General features: G+C 34.2%; 1 protein-coding gene across 2 annotated transcripts in view; it reads right to left on the reverse strand.

Moving 5' to 3' along the window:
- CWC27 (CWC27 spliceosome associated cyclophilin) overlaps positions 1-18,616 on the reverse strand; it is a 259,577-nt gene that overhangs the window by 230,383 nt on the left and 10,578 nt on the right. For both annotated transcript variants that reach the window (XM_055252161.2, XM_055252160.2), the window contains exons 3-7: positions 15,910-16,022; positions 13,981-14,124; positions 12,385-12,483; positions 11,351-11,454; positions 8,968-9,037 (exon numbers count right to left, since the gene is read on the reverse strand). In XM_055252161.2, coding sequence (XP_055108136.1) covers positions 8,968-9,037; positions 11,351-11,454; positions 12,385-12,483; positions 13,981-14,124; positions 15,910-16,022 — 530 coding nt within the window. The remainder of the gene's footprint in view (positions 1-8,967; positions 9,038-11,350; positions 11,455-12,384; positions 12,484-13,980; positions 14,125-15,909; positions 16,023-18,616) is intronic.

Below are 18,616 nucleotides of genomic sequence, written 5' to 3' on the forward strand. Positions count from 1 at the left end.
TCATAATTTGCATACAATGAAACTAGTTAATTTTTATGACCCCTATAACTTAGAAGCTAGATCACGAGAGTATTGAAATAAATGCACGCTATTATTCTTCAAATATGCCACCTATACTGCACATAATCACTTTTTAAACAGATCCTCTGTTCTAGCCTTGTGGTCCACTGATCAGAAAATGACTTACACTAATAAACAGCAAAAGCAAGATTAGAATTCAGATCTCTAGGTAATCTCTTGGTCCATTAATGAGCTATACAATTTCACTTCTTTGTGAATGTTAGTTTACAATTGTTAATTTCATTGTTAATATATTAAAATGGGTTCTTGTATTCTTGAAAATCACTAAGAGCGATTTTAAGTTTTCTCCTCATAAGAAATGATAAGTATGTGAGGTAATTCATATGTTAATTAGCTCTATTTAGCTAATTTAAAAATTAATTAATTTTTTTAAAAAGGTTCTTGTTTGTCTTCTAAAACTTACTTTAAATAGCTGGAAGGAAAAAGAAAAAACTTGCTTTACACTAATTTAAAATAAGACTTGACAATAGGAGGAACCTGTGTTTAATTTTAATAATCATTAACATTTCAAATTTTAACTAACTTTTAAAATTAAATTACTATAGAAATATATGAAAAGGCAAATTTTTAGGCCTCTCTTCCCACTACAGTAGACTCTGAATCCTGCAGGGAGAGAAAGCAAATTGGAGATGAACTGAAGAAATTAGGAGACAATCCTTAAGAGAGTGAAAATGAATTCAGACATTTCCCTTTAATGCCTATTCTTTCTTAATGACCTACTTTAAGGTTCTTATTTATACCATCAGGTAACAGTGAATTTAAAGGAAGAACAAGCACCAAGTATATTTTTAAATGTTTTAAAAATTGCTTAAAATAAGTTGACTAATTAAAAGGTTTAGCTGATGAATGAAATACTAAATATATTTAGTGAATTCAGTGTTAGGGGCTTCACAGAAAATTCAAAACTATCTGCAAACAAATGTAAAAATGAAAATCAGAGGGACACAGAAAAATTACGTTAGCTGGAACTTCATATCCAAGAACAAAGAGGCAGCAGAACAGTAGGAACTAAATAGAATACAGGTAGAAGGGGGCAGAGGGTGATAGGAGAGGGGTGGGGGAAGTGACGGGGGAGACAGGGAGAGAAAGAGAAGAAAGGAAGGGAGGGAGGGAGAAAGAGAGGAAAGAAGGAAGGAAGGAGGAAAGAAGGGAGGGAGGGAGGGAGGGAAGAAGGAAGAAGGAAAAGGAGGGAGGGAGGGAGGGAGGAGGAAGGTATGCAGGAGCAACATTGGCCGAGAAGCTGGTAGGTCTGGGGCTCAATCTCTAACTCTGTGTGGATAATTTTATGAGTCAACTTGGCTAGGCAATGGTGCCCAAATGTTTAGTCAAACCCCAGTCTAGATGTTGCTATGAAAATATTTTTTTAGATATGATTAGTATTTAAATTAGTAGGCTTTGAGAAAGCAGGTTACACTCCATAATGTGGGTGGGCCCCATCTAATCAGTTGAAGGCCTTAAGAGCAAAAACTGAGGTTTCCCAAGGAAGAAACAATTCTGCCTCAAGACTGTCAAAAAGAAACCCTGCCTGAGTTTCCAGCCTGTGTATTTTGAATTTATCAACTATTCCCTGAGTCTCCCTGCTGGCCTACTCTACATATTTTGGAATTGCCAGCTCCCACAATTGCAAGAGCCAATTCCTATAAATAAAGAGATAAAGTGATAGATTAATAGATAAATGGATCTATTTTATTCTTACTCTCTCTCTCACATTCTATTGGCTGCTTCTGTTTCTCTATAGAACCCTGACTAATACACAAAGAGACCTTCAGCACAGAACCAGAAAAACTTCTTAGTTAAAAAGGGGATTTTAGAGGCCACAGTCTATTCTCCCAGGCAATGCAGGAAATCTCCTTGACATCATTGCTGACTGGTCAACCATGTCTCAACACCTCAAATGAGCTTATTAATACACACACACACACTCACACACACAGTTTCTTTTTAAATGGCTTCTATTATTAGGAAATTCTCTGATTGGAGAGAAAAAAAAAATTTATGTTTATTTTCCAACCATCCAACCAACCCTACTTCTACCTTCTAGAACTACAAAGAAGGCCTGTTGTTAGGCATACTATATAAAGTTAGTTTAGACATTCATTAGACAAAATAATGGCCCCCTAAGATGTCCATGTCCTAATCCTCAGAACCTATAAACATATCACCTTACATGGCAAAAGAGACTTTGCATATAAATGAAAGATTTTGAGGTGGGGACATTATCCTGGATTATCAAGATGGGTCCAAATGTAATTACAAGTGTCCTTACAAGTGAAAGAGGAAGGCAATAGAGTTAATTTTAGAGTGATGTGGCATGGGAAAGACTTCACCAGTTATTGCTGGCTTTGAAGATAGAAGAAGCGGCATGCCAAAGAATACAGGCAGTCTCTAGAGGTTGAAAAAGGCAAGGGAATAGATTCTCCCCAGAGACTCCAGAAAGAAGTCCCTGCAAACGCCTTGATATTTAGCCCAGTGAAACCTATTGCAGACTTCTGACCTCCAAAAATATAAGATACTAAATTTGTTTTGCTGAAAGTGGCTTAATGCCACTAAATTTATGGCAATTTGTTAAAACAGCAATACGAAATTAATAAAATATGTTAACACCTTTGTAAAATTAGCTAAGTCTAAACAACTAGAAAGATAAGCAAATGAAAGTTGAATACAATTTGATGAGGCAAAAACATTTTACAAATTACACTGTTTAACATTTCTGACCTCCTCTTTGCAAATAGCCTAGCAGCATTCTCCATGCCATGGCCACCTCCCAATTTTTTGGGGAAAGTTTAATTTCATAAAATAAACTAGAATAGGACAAAACATCCTTACTTTAGTCTCAAAAGTGGCGAAACTGTCTACCAAGATAACTTTTTCTGGGTGAGGAAAAAGCCCTTCTATAACTCTGGATTTGAAGTAAAAATGTTACTATGTCTCGTAGGAAAGAAATACTCAGTGTACCACTGTGAATGTGGCACAATTTGATCACTGAATAAAAATCTAGCTATTGAGATACTTTTAAAATGGGCCTGTTGTTTAACTTACCTCATAAAAACTAGTTATCTTGACTGTAAGCTTTAATTTGAAAAATATTTCCTGACATTTATATTTAAGTTACATGTAAAGATTCATGAATAAATTTTAAGCCAATACAGACATTCGAATAAAAGCATTGTTTAAGAATGCAATATGAAGGGAACAACATTCCAGATAAAAATATTTCAAATATTTGAAATCTAGGATCATATTTTCACTTAGTTTTATTTCTCTAAAGTATTATTATATCCAGTTCCTCATTGCATTCCCTATGTGAGGTGGTTTTTGGCATCATCCCCATCCTCCCCACCATTTCCCTTCCTCTGGATGCATCTAGTTTGTCAAGATCTTCCTTAAGTACGTTCACAACTGGACAAAATGCTGCAAGTATGATCTAAACAATGCAGAGAATGTTAAAATCCTTATTCCAGAGATCTTACTCTTAGTAATCCAACTAGGACTCACAGGCTATTATGTCATACCTATTCAGCTGATTTTATTGAACTCAAGTACAGAATTTACAGGTACTCCTATTACATTTCAACTTACTAGTTCAAATAGGCATGGGTTGACAACAAAGCACTCTTTGGGCAGAAGTATTCAATTAGCTATAAACCTATCTGATTGTACTATCTCCCCGATCACATTTCTTCTTGTTGTCCACAAGAATATCATGAGAGAGTCTCACAATGTGCTTTTCTGAACTCAAGATATGATTATTATGGCATGCCCCTATCATGCAATCCTATCAAAAAGGAAATGAAGTCAGTCTGGCAAGTCACTTAACCAGAGGCTCAGTTTCCTCATCTATAAAGAAAGGAAGTTGGACAAAATCCCTTTGAGCTATAAAATTCTATGATTCTAAGAGATTTTATCAGGTAGTAGAAAGACGCTGAAATAAATAATGAAGGAAAGCTAACCCATGTGGGAGAGGCACCTTGTCATGAATAAGTGAGTGGGGTGAAGGGGTGTCTGTAATCCCACACTGATAATCCATAAACCAGAGAGGACTCTAATCTTATTTCTCCTTTCACATAAAGTAAAGCCTCAATTCAGACTTTACCAATTATTAACTCGTGATCGAGCAGAAAGGTTCTGGAATAAAGATTAATACTGTGCAGTCACTGAAAAAAGAAACTTAATAAGCAAACGAAGAATGAAACAATTATTTTTAAGCTCTTCAGAAATATTTAATTTCATGCAACCACTGAAACTGCAAATTATTCTTAGTCATTAGAACAGACACTTATTTGGCTTTGGCTTCAGTCATTTCATACACTTAAAAATAGTAAAGCTAAATTTTGAAGAAATCTATTAGCCACAGTTTTCCAACATTCAGGTTAGTCTTTCCTCTTCTTACCAAGGTATTTGAACAGTGCTGGTAGTGTAAAAACTGTATATAAGCAAAATAAACAAAAATACACTTCTTGGATTCTCTCCAGAATTTATCTCATGTACTTAAAAACAATTTCCCTTTCTCTAAGCCAGTAAATTTCAACAGTATTGTTCTTGTTACTATTTTCTCCAACTAAACTTACCTACTTGTCTATTACATAAAGCAGACAAAAAAGTTAAATTCTGTAGATTTTAACTTTTTTGATTCTGCAGTGTGCCAAGATCCAATCGCATGTGAAGAATGGGTTGTTGGTGGGTAATAATGAGGCTGGGCTGCACAAGCCACTATCTAGGACTCAATGGGAGTGTTCATAAAGGCCACTAGGCCAATTGTGTCAAGATTATGGATCCCTACCCAAAAAGGCTGAGCTGATAATGAAATTTCTCACCAGCCCTCTAGATTGGGCATAAGGGCATAAGATTCTACATAATAGTTATGATCATATTAGAGAAATTTTATATTCTTTAGTTATCTGAGATTAAAATACCAGTTATAATGTATAGTATATTTTAAGGCACTTGGCTTTCAAAGACATTTTTCAATATTGTATAATAAATCAAAATTAAAACTATATCCTTACAACAGTAAGTGGAACATATTATTTTCATGTTCAGAAAGGAAAATTGAGGCTCAGAGAGACTAAGTTATTAAAGCTCACAGGGTGTCAGGGGAAATTAAAGTTTTAATGTGAATTTGTATGATCCCAAATCCATGTTATTTCTATTCCAGCACACTGCCACTCAAAGATGACACAGACTCTATCTACAACAAGCTCACAGCCCAGGACTCTACACAATTAATCAGTTATAAAGTAAAGGGTATAATGTTGGACTAGTGTACAATGCAAACACAGTCATATGCTTCTTCTGTAATAAAGCAAAAAAGATGTGTTTAAAAGGAAAATGTGAAGTATTACAAGAAAGGCAAAGGTTGGCTAAGAAAAAGAAGATTTTTAAAAGCTGGAAAAGACATTTAGAAAAGACGGCATTTCAGGTGTTGAAAACAAATATGGCTTTGATATCCAGAGGTGGGATGGGACATTTCAGGTGGGAAAAAGAACATCAACAAAGGCACAAAAAATGGAAACGATAAGGCATACATGTAGAGCAGCAAATCATTCAGATCTACTAAAGCAGTGTTTCCTACATTTCCTTGGTATGAATTCCTCTGGAATTCATTCAAAGTACAGCTTCCTAGGCCCCTCGCTTGGAAATTCTAATTTAGTGGGTCTGAGATAAGGCCTAGGATTCTTAATTTTTAAAAAGTATGTCAAGTGATTTTTATCACCAGGAAAGTTTAACAAGTACTAGTCGAAAAAGCAGAGTTGGTGAAAGAGAGTCATGACAGCAGAATCTTGGAATAATAGGACAAGAAATTTGGCCTTATTTCTATAGTAAAGAGACAGTAAAAATAATATTTTAAGCTTCAGGAAGGCTGCTCTGGTAGTGGAAGGAAAAGAAGAGAGGGGAGATGGGAAACTGGTCTATAGACTACCACACCAGTCCAGTCCAGAGATAATGAAGGCTGAACAAGGGTAGTAGCAACAATAAATTAAAAGGAAAAAACAGATTTGAGATACATCTTGGATAAAAATTTGCCAGGACAGTGCAATGAAAAAATATATGAAAAAATCACGACGGAATCTAAAGTCCTTCTTTGGAAGATATTGACACCAGGAATACAAAGTCACAAAATAAGAAGTTTGAGAAGAAAAAGATAGTGAGTTAAGACTTGCCCAGGGCTTGAGAAACTAGTGTCCAATAAGCAGCTGGAGAAAAGAAGAGTAAACCAGCCTAGAGATATAGACGTGAGAGTCAGATACAAGCATTTGATGATAACTTTATAACAAAGCACCCCCTATGAAAGAGCCAGATGAGAAAACTATGATGACACAATACTAGAATAATAATACTCATTTGATAATGAACAGTATTTGGGTTATAATTTTCTTGGCAGAGAGAAAAGATTTTACTCAGTCCTTCTAAAAGTGTTTAAAGTGTTTTTCAGGTTTAAGAAAGAAAATAAAGAGCAAGACAGCACTATCTGTGGTGGGTCCTTGTACATTTCAATCTGAAATGCAAATTGCTTTTGGAGTATAAGTCCACAATATTCAGTATAATTTAAACATATCATTTTTCTATTTTGTACAGTAGAAAGCAGCAGAAGGAAGATAATCTTTGAACATTTAACACATGCTGCTGTTACAAATAGAAAAAATTCAAACTAATTTCCTAGTCAAGTCTATCTCAAAGTAATTGTGAACGAAACTTACTTTAGACTAGAAATTAATTTCAACAAAAAAACTGACAGAAAAACTTTCTCCTGCCCTTGCTCTCCAAGGCTGCTCAACCTACTATCCAGGACTCTATGGGATTTAGGGAAGGACAATGGGCCAACTGCCTTCCCTAGCTGCCTTCTACCCCAGAATGCTATGCTACCAGTGAAATTTCTCACCAACCTTTGAGATGTCTTGGGCTTGAAGGAGACAGCTTCTACAGCATTCATAATCATATGAGAGACTTAACTAGCTAAAAAAAACCTCAGTTCAAAACTTCTGATTCTACCACCTCTTAACTGCATGATCGTGGACGAGTGTTTTAACCCTCTCTGAGTTTCACTGTCTTTATTCTACAAAATAAGAAAAATAATATCTATATTGCATGGTTGTTATAGGGATTACATAAAATAAACAGTATAGTTAGCAGATAAGAAGATAAATTATTGTAATGCAGTATGATAAATGCTTTGATGGGCATAGACAGATTATCACGGAAAGAAGTACCTAGCTTAGCCTGGGTGGGAGTTCAGTGGCAGGGGGAGGTAGAAGTAGTAGAAGGTGATAGTAGAGCTAAATCTTAAAGGAAAAACACTTTAAGGAGAGAGCACACTCCTGGCAAAAGGAAAAATAGGGGTGGGGGAAGTGTGAGGAAGGTATGGGTATGTAAGGAAACCTGACATCTTTAGAAAACATCAATGAGAAGGAAGCCTGGCAATTTCCAGATCTAACATTCACGGTTTTGTCCATTCACAAACATAACCACAGAATCATGACACATAGTAAATCATTTTGATGAGGCATAAATTTGAATCATGAACAATGCAAGACTAGTGCACTGACATCTAAAGAAGATGACTCTTCAGATATTGAGGTGACAGAGTGATTGGTGACGTTAAAGAATTGGGAAATGAAGTTTTTGTAAAAAAATGAATATAGTTTTGACATCTAAAGTAAAGACATTTCCTAAAGCAACTCTGAACAAGGGCTAAGAGCCCAGGAGAAATATTCGGCCTTATCTCCTAGAGTTTAGAATGTTGGTGTATAGGTAAATGGAAATTGAATCCATGGCATCAAATACATCACTCAAGGATACAATAAAAAGCAACAAAAAATTATGACCAAAATATTTCATATACACACCATTTTAATTACATTTTAATGCAAGGGGTATTAAGTAGAGTGCTTACTAGGTGTCCAACATTAGCCTGCAAAACCATGCTCACTAATAAGGGAACATATGGATAAAGAAGTAAAAACAAGAATAATAATAGTATGCTTTTAATTCGATGTTATTGTTAGAGTTGGTTAAGAAATAGATAATTATGTTAAGCAAGTAAGGCTTATAGCTTATAAACTTTCAATTACAACAATAAAGACTATAAACCTAATCCTTTAGGTCTCAGTATTCACTAATTTTCAAAAAAGAAAGGCATATCAGAACCTTTAGGAGTAGAAACCCTTGAAGATAGTTTTCTTGTAGTATACATACCAGAATTACTGTTCTAAACAATGACAAGACACTGTGTTTCAGTCATGAGCATTATGATGCAAGCAATATTGAAGAAAAGCACATGTAAAGGCCGACAGGAAGGACTAGCAGAATAAAAACGCCAGGAGGCACTGCATAATTCAAGGGCATGGATTTAATAGCTACAAAGACCTGGGTTCAGTTCCCAGCCGTAGCTACTTATTGGTTATGTTACTTTGAGCAAATTATAAACTATAGCTGAATTTATTCATGAGTAAAATGAGGATGATAATATTACCCATCTCAAAGGGCTGTAATGAGAATTAATGAAATAAAAAATATATAAATAACATTAAAATGAATATAAGAGTTTTGGTCTGTGACTGTTTATAACAGTAATGATAATAATCATTATCACCTATCATACCACCTGAACAAATAGCAGGATCCGAATCATGAAGTCCAACCATTCAAAAAACTGCAAGTCTAGTTCAAACGGATTTTTTTTAAATGCCAACATTAAAAATAAATAGGATAATCTCAAAAGTTGCAAATATTACTGACCACAAATCAATTTACAAATTCAATGGACACTTACTGAGCCTGCCCCACGTAAAACATGCTGTGCCAGATATAGTAGGAGATACAATAGTGAGTAAGATATAGACCCCAATCTCTTTTATAAGTTAGAACAAAGGGCAAATTAGAGATTACCTGACTAACTCGATTTACTTCCTCCTCTTCTTCCTCAGCTTCCTCTCCAAACGAAAGTAAACTAAAATTTCTAGTCCAAAAAAGGAAAGAAAAAAAAAGGAAAGAGAAAATCAAATCAAACTTATAAATACCTTATTTTCAGAGCAACAGAATTCACAAGAAGAAATACATTCTGACTGTTCTAAAAAAGACCATATTACTCAGTATTCAGCAGAAGTATTCTAACGATCTATATTTTCAGTATGATGTTAAAGCTTTTGCCTCACAGCACCAATGTTTCCTATATTATACTAACTTTTAAAGACCAAAAATCCCTCCTGAGCATTACCATTAAATGTACTGAGTCAAGCATGACAGAAATAATTACGCTTTTTCATATTTATCAAAACTGATAGCAAAATGGGTTTCTGAAAAACTAGTAAGTATATATCCCTGAGTGGTACAAATGGGAAGCAATTAATCTAGTATTTGGCAAAATATTTTTTAATATTTTAAAATTAATATGTATACAAAATTGTCAGAGCAAAAAAATATGAGCAATAAACAACTAAAATAGCCCACAAGGAGAAAAAACTAGGTTTGTCTCCTCTGATTCATCAAACAAAAGTAGTCTCAAGTAAGATAAACAATAAGTTACTAAAACTGTATCTCAAATAGAAAAATTAAAGATGTGGCAGCGAAACAGATGTGTTTTTTTTTCCCCAAAACCTAGAAGCAAGCAATGACCAACATATCATCCCCAACATATTTGCTGGAAACAAAAACAAAGCAAAACACACCAAAAAAATGACTTTAGAGTTTATTGTTAAGATAAATCAGTGATGACACACTGTATAGGAACATAGTGACAGTGACCTTTTATCCAGATAGATTAATCAAAATAAGCTGATCAAAGAATTTTTAAAAATCAAATAAATAATTCTAATAAGCAGTTATTTTGCCACAAGGAATTAACTGCTTATTAAAGTGTCTGGCTCATATCTGACAGTTTATAAAACAATTTAACTTTGTATTTGTAGGATATCAAGGACAAAGACTAATAGGTATGGAATACCTATACTACTGGGTGTTTTAACATACATCTTCTCATTTAATCCTCATAACAACCAGGAGCTGAACTTATTCTAATCTCCATTTTATAGGAAGAGGTAACTGAAGCTTAGAAAGTTTAATCAACTTTGCTTTTTATTAACTAGATTTGGCAGGATTATATCTAGAATTGATCAAATCAAACAATTATAGGTACAATAAAATCTCTAATAAGGATCCTACAATTCAGTAAAAGAATATGTTGAAATCTAGCCCTGCGGTATATACAGACAGTATTAATAATGTAGAATATTGTCCAAAATACTGAAATTTATTTTTTCATTCCTATTTTTTGGAAAATTATCTTCTGGAAATAAACCAGAATACTGAATGAAACAGCTTTATATTTTAAAACATTTATAATAATATTATTTTTAATAGCACCAAAAAAGGAGTAAAAAGTTAAATACAAGTTAAATTGCATAATGCAATCATGCAGTCATTAAAAATATTCTTTATACTTTTCTCTACTTTCTATTTATACTGAGTGAGCATATATTAATTTTAAAATAAGCAACAAACAAAAGTTTCTCAACAACTCATTTATATAAATAATTGTTACAGGGATCATAAAATATGTATCTATTTATTAACACAGATTTCATATGAACAACTGAGATGACACGTTTGTAGCTTAAGTTTAAGATATACTGCACCTGAATATAAGAGTTGCTCATTTAGGAAAACAAACAAACAAAGCCACTAATATGGTTTCGCTCTGTGTCCCCACCCAAATCTCATCTCGAGTAATTCCCACAATCCCCACGTGTTTTATGGGAGGGACCCTGGTGGGAGGTGACTGGATTATGGGGTGGTGTCCCCAAAGCTGTTCTCACGATACTGAGTGAGTTCTCATAAGATCTGATGGTTCTTAAGTGTTTGACAGTTCCTCCTTCCCACTCGCTCTCTCCCCTGCTGCCTTGTGAAGAAGGTGACTGCTTCGCCTTCCTCCACGATTGAAGTTTCCTGAGGCCTCCCTAGCCATGTGGAATTGTGAGTCAGTTAAGCCTGTTTCCTTCATAAATTACCCAGTCTCAGGTATATCTTTATAGCAGTGTGAAAACAGACTAATACAACCACACACTCATAATTCCAATATCTCTCAGTCTCAGGCATGTCTTTATAGCAGTGTAAAAATGAATTAATACAACCACACACTCATAATTCCAATATCTCTCTGGTTCAAACTGGCCTCTCCTTTGCTAGTAAACAATTACTATAAAAGGAAATAAAGTAAACTAAATGAATGAGTGTCATTTTTCAAGCTGAAGAAAAATCTCTACACTATGATTACTTTGTGCCTTTGGGTTTCAATTTCTTTACTTCCTCCTCTGGTTTCTCTTTTTTCGGCCTTTTAACTTCTCTTGGAATGATGTCATCAAAAGGATTAAACAAAACCTATAAAAAAAATTTTGAAAACATTATTCCATTTTTGACATTTCACAAAAAATCAAACCCAGTATGTAATTCCATTGGTATAGTGTCTACATTTTTCTCCACACAAACATTATTAGTATAGTGATATATATTTACTACACAACATGCTTCCACTTACACAGTCTCACTGGATTCTCTCAATAATCCTATGTGCTATTAACTAAGGGATATTTTATCCCCATTTTACAAAAGGGAAAAATATTTAAGAAAATGTAAATGATACGCAGTAAACAAGATCAACTCAGATGCTTTGATTCCAAATCAAGTATTCTTGCTTCCTCAGTGAAGGATCATTCTTTTTTTTTTTTTTTTTGAGACGGAGTCTTGCTCTGTCACCCAGGCTGGAGTGCAGTGGCGTGATCTTGGCTCACTGCAACCGCTGCCTCCCAGGTTCAAGTGATTATCCTGCCTCAGCGTCCTGAGTAGCTGGTACTACAGGCGCATGCCACCATGCCCAGCTATTTTTTTTGTATTTTTAGTAGACACAGGGTTTCACTGTGTTAGCCAGGATGGTCTCCATCTCCTGACCTCATGATCCACCCACCTCAGCCTCCCAAAGTGCTGGGATTATAGGTGTGAGCCACCGTGCCCAGCAGATCACTCTTAAATTACCTATGAAGTCACTTCTTTGGGCTAAATAAACCTAATTCCTTTAACTTTCCATTATGAGGTAAGCTTTTCAGTCATTGGATTATCAGATAAAGTTTCATCTTTGAATTATAACCTTTAATTAAAAAAATTCTTAACTGTGCCCAAATAAATTAGAGATAAAATTTGAGTTGTGATGTTAACTTAGTATAAAGCCTTCATCCAATAGTTTAAAAATACTAAGAATCAACTCCTCTTAAACGACAACTTAAGTGCTGTATCTCATAATAATCATGCTCCTACCTCACAGCTTTTTATTTTGTGTGGATTATGTGGTCTTTCTTCATCATCAATGTCTACTTCTGACAGTCGCAACATGTTATATACTGTATCCCCTGTAACCTATCAAATTAAAAATATAATGTAATTGAAAATTATTGCACTCATCCTTTGAATTAAGAGAAAACCTTCGAAAACATCTTTCAAATAATTAAAAGAAAATTTCATACGATTACATAAAAATATATGCATTTAATAATGCAAATAAAGCAACTTTATCTTAAAGGAGAAAAGCATGGATGGAGTTCAATCCCCCAATAAGTTTTTTGGAAATTTCCAATATATATGTAACGTAAGTTTTTATTAATAATATAACGCCAAATAATCTCCTACTGAATGACAACTTTTCATTCAAACATCATAAACAAATTTAAACTTTGGAATAGGATAAAATAAGCAAATAACAATAACAATGCGGTAAATGCTTTAGAGACATTATCTCATTTTAATCCTCACAAACATCCTAAAAGTAGGAACTAATATTATCCTCTACAGATAAGAAAAATGAGGCTCAAAGAAGCTATAAAACCAACAGTGATGGCCTTTCTAACTTCTAACTATGCTACACATTGTCTCTGATGTGTTAGTTATATAACCCAATTGTAAAAACTGAGGCAGAATGGCAACTTAAATCTCATTTTATTATACACTCTTATTTTTAAGAAATAAATGGAGGGAATCTATAAACATCAGACAGGCTGTGCTGGAGTGGCTCAAAAGAATGTGCCAATGCATATTTCCTAACCCACTGTTATTATTAATAAGTATTAACCAACAACATTGCAACATATGGTTTTAGTGTGATTCCTTTCATTCAGTGTTTTTCAAGAGTTTTAAAACAACACCAGCTTTCCAATTGTACTGAATTTGTTTTTTTCCCTTTTATCATCACAAAATCCAGGTTTGCCCGGCATATGGGGAAACCATTCTTACTGAACCAGCAGAGGGCGCTGATGCACTAGTGATGTCTGATATGCCTAAGACTTAAAACATACAGAAATATATTTATGAGAAAGGAGGAGTGAGAGAAGAAAACCTTCAGAATCCCTTTTTAAAGGGAATTGTTAAAAATTCTATAGAAAGGACGCTCCCTAATATGACATCAAATGTGAGCAGGATTAAATAGGTACTATTCAAAGTAATATTTACAGTAAGAAGTTTCAATGTCAACACAAATTCCACTTTAAACTTAAGAAAATCCATCATTAATAAACTGGAAACTACTAAATATTATTACTAAATGTCTTTCCAAAAATGTAAAATCAATATTGGCTAAGTGGCACATTTTAGCTCATACCATTACTATGATTTTAAAGAAGGAATACACTAAAGTCACAACTAATGACTGAATCGAAAGATGCAAAAAAGAATTTAGATGCTCCCTCATAGTGCACTATAATAGGAATATATTCCATCATTTTTTAAAATAATAAACATATCCTATGGAATGTTTTTTACAAAGGTAGCTCTTAGATAAGTTAATCATATGCATCTTAGAAGCCTAAGGAATAACATAAAACCAAAAACTGAACCACAGGTTTAACATCACTGGACACTAACCTTTCCAAAGATGGTATGCTTATTGTTAAGTTCATCCGCTCGACCCAGTGTGAAGAAAAACTGGCTGCCATTATCATGAGAACCAGCATTTGCCATGGCAACCAGTCCTCTCCGATTAAAACGCAACCGTGAATGAAATTCATCCTGAAACGTAAAAAAGATTTAGTGAATGTCCTCAGTCATAAGACCCTTCATAGGCAGTTATTCAACTTGACCTGCAAGGTCCCATACAACTTCTAATAAAAAATGCAGACATTTTACTTAATTGATTTTCAAGTATTTACTATTCTTTCAATGTTATTAAACTTGAATTCACTAGACTTTATCTTCTAAATATACTCAGACAGAAATATACCCTATTTTGTAGAAAGCTGCTTAGTTACACCTAAAGGAAGAGTACCCAAGGGGGAATGGATTTCTAAGTCATTTCCCTATTCTCATCCCAAAGTCAGCTAAGCTTTTGAAATCTTCTATTATTTCTCCCAGAAAACTACCTTTGCGCCATTGCAGAGTATTCAATTATTACTCCTTCCCATCTCATTCTAAATGTCATTAAACAATTGCTTTGTTCTTGTTTTTTAATTCAAATAATCTACTACGATTGTGTTATGTAATTTTACCATTTCTTTTTAAAGTCCTAAGTTGAATCTTCTCTGAAATGGCACTGATTCTATTTGCCAGTTTTCAAAAGAGCAGGAAGAAGCCTTTCTAAGGTGGTTTTCTCACCATGATAGGGCTACTTAACAAATACATGAGTCTCTTAGTTAATGGAATTTCCATCCAGCCTGATACTGAACTCATTTATAAATGTAGCCATGTTATATCATAAATGCTTTTCACAAAGGATGATATTTTTCCTTAATAATTCTCAAGAGCTCTGAACTCAATGGATCATAACTCTGTATACTGTATTCAAAATGACCTAATTGAAAAATGTAACAAGATAACTGTATTACCTGAAAATAATGAAGCAAAAATCTCCAGTTAGGAAGGAATTGTCAAAAACAGCTATTCTGTCACACTAAATAAAAGAATAAAAGAATGCTTCTGACTAGACGGAGTATCTAAAATCATGAGAAGTCTTACCATGGTAAAATATAAAATAGTCTAAAAGTGACATCTGAGACTTTTAAAATAACTATTCCACATTTCTAAGGCCATTATCATCTGGAAATTAGAGCAAAAAGTTCAAGTATTTTCTTCAAGAATCACACAATGACTCAGTAAAAGACGAAAGGAAAATACAATCTATTCCATTAGTATAAAAACAAATTTTTCAAAAACTCCCATATTTTAAGAGGTACAATATTTATTCATTCAAAGAACATGATATTGGTGCCATCAAATTAATAGCAAACACAACTTTTAGCTTTTACTTGAACTTGCTATTGTTAATATCTTCACTATGACATTAACTCCTTTTCTTCTTAGATCTATGTTGGCAGTTAAGAAATCACTGACCTGTTCTTGATTAATGCATCTTTTACAGACAATTTATTTATTTATTTATTTTTTTGAGATGGAGTCTCGCTGTGTCGCCCAGGCTGGAGTGCATTGGTGCGATCTCCGCTCACTGCAACCTCCACCTCCCAGGTTCAGGCAATTCTCCTGCCTCAGCTTCCTGAGTAGCTGAGATTACAGGCATGTACCATCATGCCTGGCTAATTTTTGTAATTTTAGTAGAGACGGGGTTTCACCATGTTGGCCAGGCTGGTCTCAAACTCCTGACCTCAAGTGATCCACTCACCTCGGCTTCCCAAAGTGCTGGGATTACAGGCATGAGCTACTGCGCCCAGCCTGATGTTTATATACTAATGTGAAACATTTTTTCCTCTTGTGGAATACAATCATTTTCGATTAAGCAATCCAAACTGACTTGGAAATAATAATAACAAAAAAATAATAATAAAAATAATAATTCAGTCTTACTTTGAATGGCGCTCCATAGATAGACTCTCCACCACTCCCTGTGCCAGTAGGATCTCCGCCTTGGACTATAAAACCAGGCACAACTCTATGAAAAATGGTATTGTCATAATAAGCTGAAAAAAATTAAAAATAATTTATCAATGTCTAAAATTCATCATATCTACAGTTACCAAAATTAATACAGCTGGAGTCAAAAGATTTATTTTCCAGAATGTTAAATACGCTCCCAAGCCAAAACCTTTTGTATCCTCCTTCTTATAAAATAGTTACTTCTCAAAACAGCACACATTTCTACAGAAACCATCATTGTTGACTTTTTGTTTTTATTTCTAGGATTCTCTCAAACTCTGGATTGGTCTTCAAAATAGAAATTAGAGAGTTCTGATAGGGAGGAGAAGCAATATTGTGCCCCAGGGGACATTTGTCAACTTCTGAAAATATTTTTGGTTATCACAAATGGGGGATACTACTGGCATCCAGCGAGTAGGGGGCAGGGATACTGCTAAACATCCTATACTGCAAAAGACAGTTCCCACAACAGAGAATTACCAGCCCAAAATGTCAACTGTGTGGAGACTGAGAAACCCTGGCAAAGATGAATACCTTATTTCCTACTGCTTCCTCTTTTCCTCACAGGAAATTAATTTATTAACATACAAACTCATAATATATCAAAATTACTTATTTATATGTCTAGAACCATCAATATACCCTCCTCAAGAAACTTTGAATAAATAAAACAAATAACACAATACATACTTGAGTCCAATTAGCTCAGTTTGCTAAATGATTGAAATAAATTATTCATATTTATATGTAATTCAAAAATATACAATTGGAGTATATAATTTAGAACTCATAAATATACAGGAGAGATTGTATATGACCTCCTATACTATATATTATCTGGAACCTAAAATCATTAGGGTACTTCATAGAAGAAAAGGAAGTTAACTTGGGAATGGCAGAAGCATGGCATCTCAGTGAGGCAAAGCATAAGCGAAAAATTGAGTGCAGAGCAGGAATTAGAGTTTGCCTGAATAAGAGAATTTACATTAAGAAGTAGCAATAACGACCAACATGCATAAGAAAAGATGCTCAATATTATTAGTCATTAGAGAAACGCAAATCGAAACCATGATCAGACACTATTTCACACCCACTAGAATAGCTAACATCAAAAACCTTAAAAGAATAAGTGTTGGTAAGGATGTGATGAAACTGGAACCCTTTTACATTGCTGTTGGGAATATAAAATAGTGTAAAAAGTTAAATACAGAATTAGCATGTAAGCCAGCAATTATGATTCCAGGGGTGTGTGTGTGTGTGTGTGTGCACGTGTGTGTGTGCACGTGTGTGTATGCAAGTAATATATATGTTTATATATTAATATATAATTTCTAAATGTAAATATGTATAGTTCAAATAAACAATATATAATATATAAGTAATTATAAGTTATAAGTAATTTTGATATATATTGTTTGATATATAAACTATATATAATATATATATCACTGTGCACATGATCAGATTTGCTTTTACAAAACATCATATTTATATATATGGTTTCTATATATATCCAAAAGAATCGATTGTTTATATATATATCCAAAATATATATTTGTATATATATCCAAAAGAGTTGAAAACAAGTACTCAAATACTCACACACAAATGTTCATAGCAGCACTATTCACAAGAGCTAACAGGTGTAAACAATTCAGATGTCTATCAATGGATGAATGGATAAATAAAATGTGATATATACATATGATAGAATATGACTGTCACAAAAAGGAATGAAATACTCATACATGCTACAAAATGGATGAACTTCAAAAACATGCTAAGTGAAAGAACCTAAACACAAAGTCACATAGTCTGACTCCATTTATAAGAAATATCTAGAACAGGTAAATCTGCAGAGATGGAAAATAGATTGGTGGTTGCTGGGGGCTGTGGGTGGAGGAGAGGTATATTAGTCCATTCTCACACTGCTATGAAGAAATACCCGAGATTGGATAATTTATAAAGGAAAGAGATTTAATTGACAGTCTCACATTGCTGGGGAGGCCTCAGGAAACTTACAATCATGGCAACGGCAAAGGAGAAGCAGGCACTTTCTTCAGGCAGCAGGACGGAGTGAGCGCAAGCAGGGGAAATGCCAGATGCTTATAAAACCATGAGATCTCATGAGACTCACTCATTATCACAAGAACAGTAAGGGAGAAAATGCCCCTATGATACAATCACTTCCACCTGGTCCTGCCCTAGACATGTGGGGATTATGGGGTTTACAATTCAAGGTGAGATTTGGGTGGGGACACAGAGCCAAACCATATCAAGTGGAGAATAGAGAATGACTGGGTTAATGGATACAGAGTTTTCTTTTGGGGTAATAAAGTGTTTTGCAACTACACAGAGGTGCAGGCTGCACAATATAGTGAATATACTAAATGACGCTGAACTGTACACTTTAAAATGGTTAGTTCTATTTTATATAAACTTCACCACAGTTTTTTCAAAAAATGCTTTAGGTGGAAGGAAAGAAATTTTACATCACTGAAATTAGTTCTGTACTTACATTAGGTAAGCACAAGTGGAAAACATATGTAGCATGAAGTACTGAATAAACAAAAGCTATTATTTTTGTTGTTGTAAAAACAAACAAAAAGCAAATAGCAACAAAGCAGGTTGTGGTTGA

Source organism: Symphalangus syndactylus, chromosome 18, assembly GCF_028878055.3.
Source record: "Symphalangus syndactylus isolate Jambi chromosome 18, NHGRI_mSymSyn1-v2.1_pri, whole genome shotgun sequence".
Lineage (NCBI taxonomy): Eukaryota > Metazoa > Chordata > Mammalia > Primates > Hylobatidae > Symphalangus > Symphalangus syndactylus.